The 16,888-nt window shown below is 48.3% G+C and overlaps 8 protein-coding genes across 8 annotated transcripts; 2 read left to right on the top strand and 6 right to left on the bottom strand.

The window, feature by feature from the left end:
- Positions 1-2,359: 2,359 nt before the first annotated feature.
- LACBIDRAFT_316142 (uncharacterized protein) lies at positions 2,360-3,706 on the bottom strand (the record flags this gene model as incomplete). Its single annotated transcript, XM_001878299.1, has 1 exon — positions 2,360-3,706. One exon carries the CDS (start codon positions 3,704-3,706, stop codon positions 2,360-2,362), a length of 1,347 nt encoding a protein of 448 aa, XP_001878334.1.
- Positions 3,707-4,555: 849 nt separating this feature from the next.
- LACBIDRAFT_247763 (uncharacterized protein) lies at positions 4,556-6,099 on the bottom strand (the record flags this gene model as incomplete). The annotated part of the gene is made up of 3 exons (XM_001878298.1): positions 4,556-4,674; positions 4,725-5,802; positions 5,836-6,099. The coding sequence occupies 3 exons, from the start codon at positions 6,097-6,099 to the stop codon at positions 4,556-4,558; spliced, it is 1,461 nt and encodes a 486-aa protein (XP_001878333.1).
- A 717-nt stretch (positions 6,100-6,816) lies between these two features.
- JMJ16203 (jumonji superfamily protein) lies at positions 6,817-9,108 on the bottom strand (the record flags this gene model as incomplete). Its single annotated transcript, XM_001878297.1, has 8 exons — positions 6,817-7,453; positions 7,509-7,578; positions 7,637-7,700; positions 7,752-7,922; positions 7,975-8,034; positions 8,084-8,349; positions 8,409-8,767; positions 8,825-9,108. 8 exons carry the CDS (start codon positions 9,106-9,108, stop codon positions 6,817-6,819), a joined length of 1,911 nt encoding a protein of 636 aa, XP_001878332.1.
- Positions 9,109-9,116: 8 nt separating this feature from the next.
- On the bottom strand, positions 9,117-10,812 carry LACBIDRAFT_189339 (phosphoglycerate kinase; the record flags this gene model as incomplete). The annotated part of the gene is made up of 8 exons (XM_001878296.1): positions 9,117-9,223; positions 9,281-9,485; positions 9,536-9,657; positions 9,707-9,841; positions 9,898-9,963; positions 10,016-10,542; positions 10,596-10,641; positions 10,699-10,812. The coding sequence occupies 8 exons, from the start codon at positions 10,810-10,812 to the stop codon at positions 9,182-9,184; spliced, it is 1,257 nt and encodes a 418-aa protein (XP_001878331.1). The 3' UTR covers positions 9,117-9,181.
- Positions 10,813-10,942: 130 nt separating this feature from the next.
- On the top strand, positions 10,943-11,710 carry LACBIDRAFT_316138 (uncharacterized protein; the record flags this gene model as incomplete). The annotated part of the gene is made up of 3 exons (XM_001878627.1): positions 10,943-11,101; positions 11,152-11,232; positions 11,285-11,710. The coding sequence occupies 3 exons, from the start codon at positions 10,943-10,945 to the stop codon at positions 11,708-11,710; spliced, it is 666 nt and encodes a 221-aa protein (XP_001878662.1).
- Positions 11,711-12,234: 524 nt separating this feature from the next.
- On the bottom strand, positions 12,235-12,998 carry LACBIDRAFT_325085 (uncharacterized protein; the record flags this gene model as incomplete). Its single annotated transcript, XM_001878295.1, has 2 exons — positions 12,235-12,739; positions 12,763-12,998. 2 exons carry the CDS (start codon positions 12,996-12,998, stop codon positions 12,235-12,237), a joined length of 741 nt encoding a protein of 246 aa, XP_001878330.1.
- Positions 12,999-13,077: 79 nt separating this feature from the next.
- Positions 13,078-15,703, top strand: LACBIDRAFT_247709 (protein required for actin cytoskeleton organization and cell cycle progression; the record flags this gene model as incomplete). The annotated part of the gene is made up of 10 exons (XM_001878626.1): positions 13,078-13,266; positions 13,314-13,468; positions 13,520-13,700; positions 13,722-13,825; positions 13,876-14,002; positions 14,051-14,149; positions 14,202-14,747; positions 14,797-14,889; positions 14,941-15,159; positions 15,251-15,703. The coding sequence occupies 10 exons, from the start codon at positions 13,078-13,080 to the stop codon at positions 15,701-15,703; spliced, it is 2,166 nt and encodes a 721-aa protein (XP_001878661.1).
- Positions 15,704-15,848: 145 nt separating this feature from the next.
- LACBIDRAFT_316136 (uncharacterized protein) lies at positions 15,849-16,756 on the bottom strand (the record flags this gene model as incomplete). The annotated part of the gene is made up of 5 exons (XM_001878294.1): positions 15,849-16,048; positions 16,107-16,286; positions 16,340-16,441; positions 16,492-16,604; positions 16,698-16,756. 5 exons carry the CDS (start codon positions 16,754-16,756, stop codon positions 15,849-15,851), a joined length of 654 nt encoding a protein of 217 aa, XP_001878329.1.
- Between the last annotated feature and the right edge of the window lie 132 nt (positions 16,757-16,888).

Here is a 16,888-nt window from a genome sequence, read left to right as displayed (position 1 = left end):
TGCACCAATTCACCAGAACGGTGGCACGCATAGAAGAGGCAAGAGAGGATAGTGGCAAAGAGGAGGTCGTCATAAGACCCAGAGCCACGGGCGATAAGTAGAAAGGTTTGTAGATGTGCAGGGTGCAAAGGCAGTTTGCAACGGATTGGGTCAGCGCGGATTTTCTTGGAGCCTCGAATGGTTGTGGTGACGAGAGGGTGTGCGCAATTAGCATCAAAGTTAGGATATAGATCAGATAGAAAGTGTCTGACCCCTGAAAGATATTTTGGACCAGAGGCGATAAATTGAGAGGTGTAGGCAATGTAACGAGCCAAGGTTTCGGGAGTGGGTTCTATAGAGAGGTGATGAGACATGCAAAAAGAGATATAGTCGCGAGCACCGGTAGCGTAGCCTTTTACTGTTGACTTTTCAATGGCGTTAACCTGTAAGTGAAGCACACGATTGTCAAGATCAGATAGCTTCATTGGTGGGCGAGTCCGGCGTAATGGCCTAGACCCGCCCAGGGCGCTCAAAAGCACCCCCTCCATCGCGCCGGCAGGAGCTCCCGTGGTGGGGAGAAAAGGCGGACGCGGTCAAAAGGGAATTTTGCACGATACTCGTCGAGCAAAAGACGTGAGAGGAGGTCGGCTCGAATATTTTCTTTTCCGGGGATGTGCCGTACACAGAGGTCGATGCCTGATTCAATGATGATACCTGCTATAGCCATCAGTGGACCATTATGCAATGCTTCAGAGACGCGTAAGGTGTTGAAGATGGCTACTGAGTCCAGGCTATCAGTATGAATAAGGAGACGGCGAGGAGGTGAAGGAAATGAGGCAACATGGTGGATAGCTGACATGATAGCTACCATTTCCAGGAAGAAGATGTCAATCTTCAAACCGGGGGGACATTCCTTGTTCCCGTACATGAATCCCTGATTTCCATATACGAAGGACATTCCAAGAGTGAGACTAGCGTCAGTCCAGACCTCCAGATCTGCTGCAGCATCGTCCCAGATACCATCATCGAGGAAACAAACGCCAACCGCTCTGGGGATGATGCTGATGAGCCAGGTGAGGTCAGAGATCACTTCGGCGTTCAGGTGTACAGCGCCAAGAGGGCGAGATTTTCCACTGGTTTTGTGGTACAAAGCTGAGAGGGCAGGACGCGCCCATGGTAGGACATTTAGGAGCCAGTTGAGATGACCGGCTAGCCATTGCCATTCACAGAGAAGGGGCTTGCGGTTAGGTGTAGCCAGGAAGACCTTGATTTTGTCAACGATGTCAATGAGGGAGCTTGGCGGCAGAGAGAGAGAGCCTTGGTTAGCGTCAACCCAGAAGCCAATTATCTTCAAGGTACTCCCATGTTCCTGCTTCTTATCTTCGAAAGGGCACTGGATTGCTTCCCAGAATAAGAGCAGCTGAACTTGTTGACGTGGTCGGAGCTTCCCATGATACATGATCAGGTTGTCTTCAAAATCCCAACCGAAGAAGTCGTCCATGTAGACATGGAGACTGAAGATACCCAGCTTTCGAATAGCCAGCCAGCACAAAAGACCAGAAACAGCACACCAGCAGTGTGGTGAAGCACGGTTTCCAAAGACTAGACGTCGGACAATGTAGAGTTTTCCCTCAACCACAACCACCTGACGAAGTTGCCACAGAGGGTGTGCTGGCAGGTTGAGAAAAGCGGATGCAACATCTGACTTGAATGTTACGATTCGACGGCCGGGGTTATCTGTGTGAGCATCACGGAGAGATTGCCCGAAAGGATGCATGTCGTCGTAATGCACTTTGGCTTCAGCTTTGGGGATGCCATCATTTATCCCAGAGCCTGAGTGGTCAGTGACGACGCGAGCTTTGCCATTCTGCCAAACGACAAACATGGGAGACACCTTCATCCCTGGTAGGAGTTCGGAGTCTGAGAGCTCGTCAGACCAGCGGCCAGCTGATCTTTCTTTATCCCGAAAGTTGCGGATAGCGTCAAGATCGCCTTTGTCTGTAGAATAGTTGTCAACAACTTCTTCGAGCTGACTTTCCACTCTCCGTCATCAAGGGGCCAAAATCCCTCTTGAAGGCCTGTCATGACTGACTGGACAAAAGGTTGATTTGGGTGGTCAGCGAGCATGGACTCAAGTTTGTCGACATTGAAAGGCGTCTCAACTTTGATGTGGTCTTTCATAGTGAGGAGTGAAGCTTGAATCTTTTGATCTTGCAAAAGGTGAGAAGGTGCCGAAGGAAGAGGAGGAGCGGATTCAGTGTAAAGGGCAGCAGGGGAGAGGTGTTTATTAGCTGAGTTAGACCATACATAACATCGTCGGAAGCGGGGTACATCTATGAGTGGGGTATCCAGCTTCCGCTTCAACCCTGAATTGATGGACTTAGGCCCTTCCCTTGCCTTTGCCGCTCTCTGAGTAGCCTCCGCTAATTCCTTTTCTTTGTCGAGCCTGGAGGAGAGTGTTGCAGACAGGTTCGTCCTTTGCTCGGTGTTGGCCTTCACACTCGCAGCAAATGCCATGCTTGCGCCCATTCGGGCAAGGGGCATCGCAGATGCCCATGTTCCAATTTTGACAAGGAATCGATGAACGCTTCGAGGGAGGGCTTGACAAAGCCACTGGGTTGCCACGCTTCTTAGAAGATGGGCCAGAACCCTGGAACATACGCGCCAGAAGTGGCACGTTGAGCTGAGTCCGATCATCCATGCGGAAAGGACTCTTTGCATAGCGATCACGAGCTTCAACGTCGAAAGCGATCGCAATTGACGGGTCATGAGGCACTGCACGAAATAAATCAGTGACCATACATTGATACCCTTGAAGCTCCGAAGAGCGGTGGCGATAGACCAGCACAACCGCAGAGCTCCAAGCTCCGAAGACTCGAGCCCATTCGGACTCAGATCGGAGGGGACGCTTGGCCGAAGCTTGCTCCTTCTTAATGAGCGCGTAACCTCCACCGAAGTCATGAGGTTCGTCATTGTGGTCGTACCCCTTGTCCATCGAGGCAAAAAGCTTTTCGAAGTCGACGAAGTGATCTTGTATAACCAAACGCCAGATGGAACGGGGGATGGGATCCGTGAGCGGCTGCACCTGCATAAGGTTGACAAGGGAGTCAATGGTCTTGTCTGTTCCAATTGCCTGACGAAGTTTCCAGGTCTCCTCAATGTGAGGATCGGATATGGAAGACGTGGAAAGCTCGGCCAGATGTGGGGCAAGAGTGAGGACACTGGCAGGTAGGGATTGAGGAGCCGAACGTTTGACTCCAAGCAGTTTTGCAAGATCGTCAGCGGAGAGAAGAGTTGTGGCTTTGTTGGAGGCCTGTGAGCCTGCCAAATGAGAGAGCTTGGCGTTGAGAACAGCCCAAGCGGCGGTATCGACTGCCGTGCGACGATCAGCTGCTTCTCGAACGCGTACCTCCTCCAAGAGTGCTTCGCGTCGAGCATGAAACTCAACTGCTTCTGCTTCCTCAAGGCCTTCGGGAGTGGATTCTCGAACCGCTTGTTCGCTGGACTGAGTTTCCGACTGTCCCTCAGCGTCTTTGTCCTTCCTTTGCTGCTCGATGCGTTGAGCGAGCTGTTGCAAATAGTCCTCGGCTTCGGCTGGGGAAGCACCAGCATCTTGGAGGCGTTTACCGAATTCCGAGAGGGGTGACCGTCTGTCCATGACGTCGGAAATGATAGTCTCGAAAGCTTGAGCACGCTGCCGAGTTGCTTCAGCACTAACATCGGTCATTGAAGGAGAGATGTTGAGTAGGGCAGTCGAAAAGCGAGGTGTCACTCAATAAAGGAGGTTGGATGGTGAGGGGACTGAGCAGAATACCAAAGAAATCTGAAGAGATTCTGTGAGAGGCACGGTAAGTGAGTATTGAGCTGGAGGGAATCTTTACAACACTTCTTACAATCTGGCTGACGAAGTCTGAGCCAGAGAGGATGTAAGAGTATGAATGATGCTCAATAGAATAGATGCCTCACCAAATGAGAAGTGATTGGAGTGCGTTTATAATAAACGATAGGCGAAGCCTTTTGGTAGAGATCACTATTCATTTGGGTGAGTATGCGGCGCATAAGATAGAGAGCGCAGAGCGCTTACCTGTGCTGGGTAGACGTGGTCTGAGAGAAAGAGCCAGCACAGGAGATGGAAACGACACCGATGACTTCTCCTAACCCAGCATCTGCCAAACTTTGGCACTGAGTCAGAGATCGGTGTCGAAGCCATGATTGGTGAGCAGAGCTCAAGGGGCAAGCGGTGCTGCCATGGATGGTGAGCGAGGCTCGAGGGGAAAAGACTCAGCGGAGCTGAGCCTTTTCCTAGCGGAGTTTTGAGTTGGTGCAGAGGCCTACGAAATGCCTCCTTACTCTTGGAACCCGCCATTACGACGAACAGTTTTCAAATCCCATTTATTCTGATCGTGTGAACTTCACGAAGAAAACATGTTTTATCCAAATGGCGGTGTAGTGTGATCTATCCCCTATTGAGGGGATAAATTTCCACGCAGCAAAGCAATAATAAACAAACAGACGACTTAGATAATAAACAAGTACCAAAGCAGCGAGGTGCGCCTTTGCTAAGACAAATTATGTTTCAACATACAACGCATTCATCTTTGGCTTGTTGTCTCGTTGGGCGCGCTATGTTGGCACGCTTAGTTCCCATTCGTTTCATTTCTGTCAGTCTGTTCATTGCCCTCTTGTTGCCTTGGGCTAAAGTGGAGCGATGAGTCAATACTCTATTGATTTAGAATGTAACATACCTGCAGCTCGCATATACCATCGCTTAGCAAATTCTATGTCCTGTTTGATGCCGATACCCACTTCAGCGTAGTATCCGACCGCATACTCCGCTTTGCTCAATCCCTTGTTTGCAGCTCGTCTGGCCCATAGATAAGCTTCCGAGTCACTTTGCTTCAGCACACCTTCACTCCCAGTGAGATACCAACCACTGAGGGCCAACTCCGCCTCCGCGTCCCCCTTCTCCGCTGCTTTGGTGTACCACGCGATCGATCGCCTTGCGTCGACAGGACAGGTTAGAGACCCATACTCATAGCATTGGCCCAGTTTATACTGCGAAGGAGTATACCCAAGCTGGCCCGCCTGTGTGTATAAATTTTTCGCATATCCTGGATCGTAAGTAACCAATGTTCCAGCAGGTTGCTCATGCAACAAGGCAAGCTCATGCAACGCATGGGGATTTTCTTCATCTGCTTGCTCTGCTGCTCGCTTCAACCAATTTATCGCCTCTCGCTGATTCTTAGATTCGCCTAGCAAACCTTGAAGTAAGATCATCCCAAGCTTATACATTGCAGGCGTGTCACCCAACGAGGCAGCCTTACGATAAAAAGCTGCAGCCCTCGGTGGTTCCCTCCTTGTTCCTGCACCGATTTCATTGCACACTGCGACGCGGTAAGATGCCGCGGCGTGATTCTGCTTTGCTGCTTGCAAATATAGATGATAGGCCCTCTCGTGGTCAACTTGAAGACCAAGAGCTCCAGTGCCATAGCAGTTTGCCAAAAAGAACTGAGCCTCATCGTAGGCCTCTCCCTGGGTTGCTAAACGACGAATAACCTTCAAAGACTCTCCTATGAGCAATTCGCTATACTTTTTCGCCGTACGCTGGTCTTTAGCTGAGGCCCGTATTTTTTTCGCTGCATCGATGAGATATTTAGCGTACAGGAAATGAGCCTCGGGGTCAGGATCTGCCTTGATCCGGTGACGGTATTGATCAATATACTCCTTAGTGAACGGTGGGGCGCTTAAATCGATCGCTTTGCTCTTGTAGGTCGTCAAATTCACCGAAGCAGACGTCCCCGCCCTTTCCAAGTGTGGGCGAGGCTCAAAATCATGGGCGTCCGGGAATGTAGCAACAGGAACTGAATAAGAATCAGGTAAAGATAGGTGACCTGAAGCGTTGGAAACCATTGTCGAAGGGGCTTGACCGTTAGCAAATGCGGTGTCAACGAAAGAATTAGATCCAATCGACGCATAAGCAGGAACAAGCGGAATGCGAGGGTTTGGAGGAGGTCCCATTCCAAGAACATCCGAAGCAGCTGCATATAGAGGATTAAAACCACTTGGTTGCACAAATGGCGACTGATGACCGAGGTTGTTAGAATCGTCGTAGGAAAGCATTCCTGTATGATGAACTTGCTGATCTTCAAACCCGTTCGAAGGCGGCCGACCATCGTATCTCGGAGAAGTATAGGCATGGGCGTGGGCGGTGGGAGGAGGAAGAGTGGTCGCATGTCTTGGTTGCAAGATGCGTTGAGAATTTGGCGATGAATGCAGTGACATTGAGGAATGGGTACGAGTAACAGGATCTAACGCATAAGAGACATCGCTGGCGCCTCGAGGTTCTGGGTCAGATATGCGCAGAGAGGAGAAATTATCAAAGGCCGTTGTGGTATCAAATGGTTGGGGACTGGTAACATGCTCGGTGTAACGCGGTGGAAGCTGTTGAGAGGGCAACGATGGAACTGAGTGATTACTGTGGTGAACGGCAACTAGACCAAAAGAAAAAGATCGTAAGTAGCTGACAAGCCAAGATTGGCAAAGGAATGTAAAGTGGAAAATGAAAAGGCTTACAAGATGTCGAATCAGGAGGATAAAGATGGTCGTCGGGTATAGAACTCAGACCAGAGCCCCAAACGGTCTGAGTGTCTGGTTGCACCGCATGGCGACGGTTTACTGAGCGCGTCGACTGCTGCGATGGCGAAGACGGGCGGAAGAGGTGCTCACTGGAACCGACAGCGGACATGGTGTCAATAGACGCGTTGTAGTCGTGTGTGGCAATGAAGGTAAACCTTGTCGAATTTATTTATTTATTCACTACAGTTTCATTGACTACAATCATTCACTTATTCTCCCCGCCTCCTCCTTCCATTCCCAATCTTCCACAACGCGCTCGATACGCTGCCGCTCCAGCCCCTTTCCTGTCCTTCGCACCTTTACCACAACATCCCTTCGACTTTGAACACTTGCTTCTTCCCCATCTTGTCCTTCATCAACGTCCCCAAGCCACCGTTCAGTCCACTCTTCGCCCTCTGTGGGCTTAGGACCCGTTGTTTTGCGTCTTTCTCCCTCCTCGCTAGTCTTACTCAAGGCATCCCAGACTTTTGGCTTGAAGTTTTTGAAGGGTGCCTCTGTTGTAAAGTCTTCGGATTGCCCTCGCTTCCGTTTCGCACCGTTTGAGGGGAAGATATTTGTGACATCTTTCGAGCTCTCATCGTCGCTTGATGATCCTGCAGCTAGCCTCGCCCTCCATCGCAGCTCCCTCGCCATCGCAGGCCCATCCTTTACGCGATCGACTGGTATTTGATCTTTAACCTCCTTCTTCACTTGTTCTGAACCCTGCTCAAGTGCCCGAGCTTCTGACACTAAAAAGTCTGCTAGCGCCTGGATTCCTGCGAGGATTCGTGGAGAAAAAATCCCCATCGAATGCGCTTTTAAATCCCGGAGGTATTTATCACCCACATACCAGCATAGTCTAAGTCATTCAATTAACTCTATGCGTCGGACAACAAAAGAGCATTCGCGCTGACCGAGAAAACATCGGGAATCGAAATTTTTTTGGCACTTGTGTGGCAATCTCAATGTTCCTGACTTTTATTTCTAGATAAAAAAAAAGTTGTTAGTGTTAGTCTTCAACGCCGGTTATCAACGTCCTTACGCGTTGACACATTATATGTGTGCAGAAAGTTCCCACCAAAAACCAATGTGTCAACCGGAGTGTACTGGTAAATGTTTAGTCCTTCCTATTCAATCTTGCATCTCAAAGTACGCACGACAGCATGTATCCACCCAGCTGGAATTATCATAGTATTCCCTTGCGTGAGTACGACCTTGAATACTTCATCTACAAGATCTCCTAGCCAAGACTGGTATTGAAGCTCGCTTCCAGACCAACGTTCATATGCAGCCAAGTTGGCAGTGGTGGGCTTTATGAAGTAAAATACCTACCTTTGAACGTGAGTGGTAGCTACAACGACTATGGAAGCCAGTTCCTACCTTTGACCCCTGAAGTATATGGTAGTAAACTGAAGAACCTGCAAAATCGATGTGCCAATCCTGTCTTATATTAAACAACCATAAGAGTGAGTCGTCAAAAATCACGCACCGTCCAGGCTCTTGCGACGCCCATGAGGCAATAAAGCTGAACCTTTGGATACATATGGCTGCCTTTCCTTGTGCTCGGCCAAAAGTTCTCCACCCAATCCAAATCCCTCACAAATTTTGGTGGTAAGACCAAGTCAGATATTTTAGTGCCCGAAACCTCCAGCGAAATCACGTTGAAAATCTTCTCTCGCTTTGAAGGCTCCATTTCAAAGTAATCCGCCCATTTGCCCAAGGTCCATCCCTGAGCCGTGGTCTGAGACGCAACATCTTTTTTTTTAGCGAATCAATCATCACAGTTATTGAAAGGGAATAGTTCATGTACATACCTATAACTTCTAGCGGTGTACTCTCTCCAATAAGGTCCGCAACATCGTCAACGGTGAAATCCTTGGGTGGCATCTTCATCCCCAAACCTTCTGGCCGTTCTATGATGATAGGCGCAAGCATGGCTTCGTCATCATCCTCCAACCACTCCAAATTGATCTCACTCCCTTCCATACGTTTAAAAGGAGCGTCTCGTATTTCCTTTCCCTCAAGCAGTCGCATCCAACGATTAGGATCAGAACCCAGCCCCGAATTAAGATTCGCGTAATCGCGTTGCGTTTTCTTTCGAGATGACTTTCGAGCAGGAGTCTTGACAGTGATCTGCCTCGTCTGGTCTGCGCCGATACAAGGCTGACAATACCTAGCGGTGAAACAGTGCTTAGTGGGATTGGCAGAGTCACCTCATGAGCATAGTCACCATTTAGCAATATTATTTACATCTTCACCATTTCCTGCACACCTCCAATGATACCAAGTCTTGCAACTGTCGCATTCAATCCAGCTTTCCTTGCGATAATTGTGCTCTCTGGATTCCGGAGTGCAAGCTGGACAATCGAGCGACTCATCGTTTACGCTGGGGTGTCCAGAGGTTACATCCGGAGTATTAGACCTTGTTGACAACGGAGAGTTTTCTGGAGACTTTGGTTTGGAACCAGCGGCAGCAGCAGAAGTGCGAGTTGAGCGTCGCTGCCCTCGTGCCATAACTAGCGTGCAGCAGAGAGTTCACTTTTATTTACATAATCTAGTATTTATTTATTCATAATTTCACAACGAGTCACGCTTCCTTTTCACTCAAGGCAGCAACACCTGGCAAAATCTGAAAAGGATGCAATATCAGCGACCCACTAGCTTTGAAAAAACACTTGATTCATACTTTGCCCTCGAGGAGTTCAAGACTCGCTCCTCCACCAGTGCTCACATGACTGAGCTTGTCTTCGTCTCCGTGCTGAGCTACCACGGTCGCGGTGTCGCCACCCCCAACGATGACAACTGAGCCGTTCTTGACTGCTTGAACTGCGGCTTCAAGGAGCGACGTAGAACCTTCTGCAAATGCCGGGAACTCAAAAACACCTGGAGGCCTTGAAGAGTAGGGTTATTCAAACGTTAAGGAAACGGCAGTATCACAAACCCGTTCCAGAGAATCGTCTTGGCTTTCAAAACCGTCGATCGGAATAGTTCGCGGCTTTTAGGTCCAGCGTCAAGGCCCATCCAATCATCTGGAATGCCTTCCGCATCTGTTGCAATACCGGTCTAATGTTGCTTAGCACCAAGTCTAAAATATATCTGCATGTCCTCTCACCTTTGCATCCTTAGCGAATTTATCCGCCGTAACATAATCCACCGGGAAGACTAACTCGACATTATTCCTTTGAGCCTTTTCGACCAGAACGGACACCTTCTCTGAACCAGGTTCGTCAAACAGAGATTTTCCGATCTATGAGAGCGCGAATCCTTTAATATCTCTTCCTTGTCAGTCAGCTGCGAACTTACTGATACATTCTCCAGTGTCTTCTTGAAAGTAAACGCCATCCCCCCGCAAATAATAAGCGAGTTAACCTAAAGATCTTACTTGAAACGAAACGAAGAGCAAGCCCAACAAAAAAATGACCTTATCCAACATGTTGTCAATCAACTGGATCTTATCGGAAACCTTTGCGCCCCCAAGAATAGCGAGGAATGGGCGTTCCGGATTTTCGAGTGCTTTGGCAAAATATTCCAGTTCCTTCTTCACTAAAAAACCAGCTGCTCTCTGAGTTAACCCGACTCCGACCATGCTAGAGTGTGCACGGTGAGCGGTCCCAAACGCATCGTTGATGTAAACATCGCCAAGTTTCGTGAGATCCTCACGAAAATTGGCTACCGCGTCTGGATTGGCCTTCGTCTTTGACCCATCCTTGTTCTTGACAGAGCCCTCTTCTTCGATGTGGAAACGCAAGTTTTCCAGCAAAACTACCGATCCAGCAGGAGCGTCATCGATCGACTTGTTCACATCTGGACCAACACAATCGGAGAGGAAAATGACGGATTTTTTTAGCAGCTGCTCAAGCTCTGCAGCGACAGGCTTTAAGGAATATTTTTCAATGACCTTGCCATCGGGCCTCCCCAGATGGGACATGAGGATGGTGGCCTTGGCGCCTGGGAGAGGGCACTGAGAACAAAGCTGGTGATTGAGAACGGTATGGACTAACCATGATCCAAAGAATATTGAATGGTTGGCAAGGCAGCAACGATGCGCTAGAGGGGCACCTAATTTATTGTTGACTGATGGTGAGGAGACAGAGCAAGGCATACGGCATTGTTTGTTATCTTGCCATCTTGAAGAGGAACATTGAAATCAACACGGATAAGGACGCGCTTGCCCTTGAGGTCGAGGTCGGTTATAGAGAGCTTGTTTGACAGGGACATGGTGGTAGGAAAGGAACGGAGATGCGAAAGCTGGTCGCGATTTCCGAGTTCTTATAACTTATCTATCTATCTTATCACTCCGTTCCGCTATGGGGGTTAGGGTTTGCCTGGTTTGCCGAATACTGCCATCATGTCCGACAATAATACCCTAGGTCTCGATTTCACTCAGCCAGAGTCACCAGATTCAACCGACAACGACCCAGAGACAAAAACAGAGACAACCCCTTCAAAAGACAAGAAAAAGCCTTATGTTAATCCCGAGCGTGTCAAGACTGGTGGCAGCCAACGAGTATGCTTTCGTGCCGCCACGTTATAACTAGTCTCTCAAATCATCTCAAGGACAAGCTCAGTGAAGAAGCCCTTGCAGAACGCATGGCACGTATACGAGAACAGAATGAAAAAATAAAACAGAGAAGAATGGTGATTTACCTACCTCTCCCATGAGTTCCCTCCCTTATTTCCTACTGCTCAGGATGTGAAAGCCGACGAAGATGCCTTCCGGAAAACTCAGGAATTAGAGAAAGTAAAAACGGCTCACAATCGCAAGGTCCAAGAAGACGTGGATCGCGCTCGTGAACAAAACGCGAAGCGCAAGATGGATAAAGTGCAGAGTCGCGAGTGGGACTCTGGCAAGCCAACGATTGCCCAGAAAGGCAAAAAGGCTCAAACTGAAGGGACTCCGGCAAGTACAGCTCAAGATGCGCTTCCGACTGGAGAAAACGCCAGTGTAGGTGTGAGTGGATGGACCCGAGGTGGTTCTCCTCAGGGTTCTAGAGGAAGGGGCAGAGGTAGAGGTGGGCTAAACGCACCGCGGCGAGATCTTGGAAAAGCTCATGTCCACTCCATCGACAAGCCTTCCACCTCAAACTTTGAGACTGTTACCAGCAGCGCTACGTGATCATTTTTAGGAATGTCTTTTGACTCAAGTATACCACCTTGTATTCTCTATCTACTTAAATGCGGTGCTATTTCATCGTTCAACACTCCCCAGAACTATTCGTGTCTTCTGCCGATTAGCTTGACCGTTCATCTTGTGGAGGTACACTTGGCAGAAAAAAATGGACTTCACGAGCAGGCGACAGGTCCCCAAAGTTCGTTTGGCAGCATGAGCGATGAGTCGTGAATGTCGAAAGGCCAGATATTATTGGAAGGGAATGGATGGGACTGCAATAATGGTCGAATTTTGGTGTCTAGCGTAGTCCATTGAGACGGGATGTTGCTCGCTTTGTGGGCTGAGTCAGATCGCCCGCTTTTGAAAAATTTGGTGGCCTCCGGCCTCCTTTTTTAATAGTGCAGTTGTTGGACCCCTCAAAGCAGGAAAATGAGGGCTTTCCGTGCGGAATGATAATCTCCGAGTACAAGTGATCCCGCGGGTATGTCAAGAGGACGAGATAGAGTGGGATCCACACAGTTAAGCAGCACCTAGACAGCTCTGAGATATTGACGACGTCGGGCAATCAGCATTTGAAGGGCGGTCCGGCGGTCTGGTGTCAGGTTAGACTCGCAAACAGATGGAATGTTGGACGCGGACGGTGTGACAGCCTCCAGGTGTTGGCCGTCCATCTTCGCCAAGTGCTTCCAAAATCTAGCTACTTTCTTGCTCTTACGAAGTTCCTTACGAGTGTCCAGCGTCATTCGAAGAGCAGAAGCGTATTGCCGTGGAGAGTTATAAACCAGGGGGGAAGGAATCACTTTCGTCCAAATGTTGCCTGGGATGACGGCAGCCTCCTGAATGGCATCTATTATCTGCATTTCTAATTTCAGGCCATCTTGAAATGACTCTTCAGTGAGCGTAGTTAGGCCGAGCCGGGTCATAATGGCAAATACGTTGTCGAAAGTGGCTTGTAGCTGCTCGAGATTCTTGTTGTCCGCCGCTGCATGGTTTCTGCGAAAGATTAGGAGGTCTTCGCGAGTGGCCTTGAGGCAGCTTCCAGTTTAGCATATTCCAACGCCCAGCCAGTGTTGGCGTCCCTAAGACGACGATTTTGAATGTCAAGATCGAGAAGACGCAAATTTAGAGCTGTTTTGGTTGAATTCGCCGCTGCCACTGTGGTTGTCAACGATGAACCGGGGTCGTCTGGAGAAATACAAGGGTCCCTCGAGAAGCTATAGGTTTCTCCCTGAGCAAGAAATGTTTCTGACTTTGTCCTACGATGACGGAAAGTCAAAGACTTGAGAAAGCGCATGGTGGTGGGAGATTGGGATTAAGCAAGGATTAAGGTTGACACTTTTTATTATATAATAAATTTCTTCCCTCCATCCAGTATGGGTCGGGGCGTTCTTCTCACCTCAAATCTTCCTCAGCTTCAAAATTTAATCAAAAGAGACCCTATCTCCTACAAGGAAGAGTTCCTTCAGCAATGGAATCATTACGATAGCATCCGCCAGATATTCAAAATTAATCCCGATGAGCAGGCACAACATTTCAAAGAACTCGTCGCTTTTATCTCCCAGGTGCGCTGAAGAGCAACGCTTTGCAGACACACACTCAATTTCTTCAGGTTGCGGCATGTTATCCGAAAGAAACAGCAGATTTTCCCTCACACATCTCTATTCTGCTGTTGGAAAACTACGGCGTCCTCTCCTCTGATACTCGTAAGGCTCTTGTCCAAAACCTGGTCATGCTTCGAAATAAAGATGTAATCACCTCAATTGAGTGAGTCTTCCCTTTCACTAACACACCGGTTTCCTCTCATCGCTCTTCTAGGCTCTTGAAAACTTTGTTTCCTCTTCTCCCACAAACCACCTCCTCAACATTACGATCCTTCATACGCAAAACTATCCTCTCAGATATAAGGGTAGCAAATATTCGCTCCCGAAACCATAATTTGAATCGGGCCGTACAGGCCATGTTATTTAGCATGGTCGAGCGAGGTATGGGAGGGGAGGTTGTTGGAGACAAGGGAAAGCTCCGTGTTTCCAATGAACCCACTTCCGACCGGGGCGCACATAACGGAGAGGAGGCAATGTGGGCCGTAATCCTCACGAAAGAACTTTGGAAAAAAGATGTATGGTTCGTGCCTCCCTCTTTTATATCTTATCTTTTTCACTCTATTTAAATAGGAAAGATGCCAAGTCAGTCTCGATTATTTCACAGGGATGCTTTCATCCCGTCATCAAGGTGCAAAGTGCATCTATATATTTTTTTCTCGGGGATGATGAGGAGAGTGAAGATTCTGATCAAGAAGACGTTAGTTCATCCCAGCTGCATGCCAAATATTTACCAACCATAATACAGGATGTTGATGTTCGCGCCATGCACCATCGTCGAGAAATAAACAAAAAGACCAGGAGCGGCGATAAGAAACTTCGAAAGCAGCTGAAAACTGCTAAAAAGGTTAGAAGGCCTCATTTATCCCTCAACCACAACGCTAATTTTGCCGCCAAAGAAAAAGTATGATAAACCTGCGATGACAGCAAACTTTTCTGCCATCCAACTGCTGCACGATCCTCAAAGCTTTGCCGAGAAATTATACAACATCCTCAATAGATTTGATAAGCGATTTTCACTGGATCACAAAATTCTTATTATGCAACTCCTTTCACGCGTTATGGGAGCCCATAAATTGTGTGTTTTGGGCTTCTATACTTACATTGTCAAATTCCTCGCACACAGGCAACTTCGGGTCCCTTCGATACTTGTTGCCCTCGCCCAATCAGTACATGACCTAACCCCACCAGACGCTATTACACCTATTATCCGTAAACTTGCTCAAGACTTTGTCCATCCAGGTGTGGCGAACGGAGTAATCACCGCTGGGCTTAATGCAATCCGAGAAGTTTGTCGAAGACAACCCTGGTCTATGGAAGAGGACCTGTTAGGGGATTTGATCGAGTACAGAAAAAGCCGAGACAAAGCGGTAGTTGCTGGTGCACGAGGGTTGCTGAAACTATACCGTGAAGTCAATCCTAGCATGTTGAAAAGGCGAGAGAGAGTAGGTTTTTTGAATGCAAACGATGATGTTCTCGCTAACTGACAATCAGGGCAAAGACGCCAGTATGGGCTTGGCATCCGGACACCAACCTCTGCCATATGGACACACGTCTGAAGCAGCGGTCGATATCGAGGGTCTCTCGGTTTGTTAGCTTTCCAATATTGCACTCGCAACGTCACTAACACTCGAGCAGCTCCTGGAGGATCATCTTAAGAAACTGCGAGAAGAGGAGGGCCTTACCACAGAAGACGATCCTGCGGCTTGGCAGAAATGGGAAATCGAATCGGACTCTTCGTCAGATGACGCCTCGGACGGATGGATAAATGTTGATGATGATGATGGCGATGACAATTTCGCCATTAGTGACAGTGACGACGAACTCGAGAAGTCTGATGAACCCCCACCTGCGGTTGTTCCCAGGACGTCTACCTTGGCAACTTCTAAGGGATGACTACAACCATTTTGTGTTCTCTCATCAGGCTAACTCACGACTATTCCTCTAGATCCTAACTCCTGCAGACTTTGCCCTTCTCAACGACTTACGCATACAAGCTGCGAAAACAGCAGTCGGGAGTGGGGGCGGATCCCAAGCGAAACGCAAGCTTGCGGCTTTGGAAGCTGGGCACAGTATTCTGCCCCCAGATCGCCAACTCCAGGATACGTTCGTTTCCGAAAACGATATCCTCGGTCCACGGAAAAAGGCCAAGGCCGATTACGCAGAGAGGATGGCATCCATACAAAAAGGACGGGAGGGACGAGATAAATTTGGATCTCACAAAGGAAAACAAAACAAATCCGTGCCTAGCAGCTCAACCAATCGAGAAAAGGCGAGGAACAAGCCCATTATGATGGTGTTGAGCAGTGGATTCGTTCGTAGTAAGAAAAAGGCATCTTTACGAGAAAAGCAACAGAAACTACGAGCCCATATTGATCGGTCCAAAAAGTCGCGTCATTGAATACACTTCTCATGCTCCTCTCGAAATTTGTCGTGCCATGTTATACCCAGATGCAAAATGGGATAAACGGGCGTCGACCACAAAGCCCTGCGAAGTCTAAGCAACAACCTTTTGACAAGTGAATGACAAACCTTCTTGTCGTAGTCTATACAAAATACCATTCTTGCAGTAATGGCACAACAGTGGGCAAAAATGCATTACCTTTCAATTCTTCGCTCAGTCTCGCAAGCTCAACAACTCGGTTTATTATAAATTCCCCTTTCTCAAGTTTTTGCTCAGGCAATTCCAGGCTGTTCTCCAGAAGTACTTCAAGAGTAACAAGTTTCATGTTAGCATTCGTCATACCTAGTATGAATATCATTCCGTTGAAAACATCACAAATGCATGAACCGAATTAGTTCACCTGGGTCGCTCACAATTACAGGCGAAACCTCCAAGACTTTGTGAGCCTTGTAACCCGTTTCTTCTTCGAGTTCACGGAAAGCAGCTTCCTCGGGCGTTTCTCCTTCATCTATAAGACCTTGTAGTTTGTGAGCGTGATGGATCGACAATGATGATGATCGGGGCCTACCAGCTGGTAGCTCTGATAACAATCCAATGAGAACGCTTCATATGAAAAAACAAAATCTGCTGCACCAATGATGAATTTATCGATCGGAGGCCGATACTGCTCAATTATAACGATGGATAAGGGGAAAGCATTTGCCTTGGACCGCAGGAGGGCGAGTATTGCCACCGCTAGAGTGTCTCGAATTAGAACTGTTCAATGTGATCTGTGGCAAGCTGACCATCGATTCCAGTGGATCTGCGTGTTTTCCTCTCGGCGCATTCCCATAGCCTCTTTTCAAAGTAGATAAGCAAATGGACATTCAACACTGTTTCAAAATGACCTCCTGTCCTTCTACGTCAATATAATTAATCTTCTTGAGGGTTATCCACCTGGAGAACGACGTGGTCGTCTCACAACGAAACGAGACTTGGCAGAAAAACCAACCTCGCTTCTGCAGGAGACATCTCCACGGTGGAAGTCACCCTTGGGATAGACAGCGCCATAATTCTGAATTGATTCTGAGAATAGTTCCCTGGTAGGTATTCGGAGAGATTGATATGTAAATAAGACACGCGCCCTGAATTCAGGTGCCCCTCGGCCATTCTTTATGTAACTCTCACTTACTACTCATTCCA

This window comes from Laccaria bicolor, genomic scaffold, assembly GCF_000143565.1.
Source record: "Laccaria bicolor S238N-H82 LACBIscaffold_6 genomic scaffold, whole genome shotgun sequence".
Taxonomy (NCBI): domain Eukaryota; kingdom Fungi; phylum Basidiomycota; class Agaricomycetes; order Agaricales; family Hydnangiaceae; genus Laccaria; species Laccaria bicolor.
The sequence above is the reverse complement of the archived record's forward strand: the minus strand, read 5'-3'. Positions and strand labels throughout refer to the sequence as shown.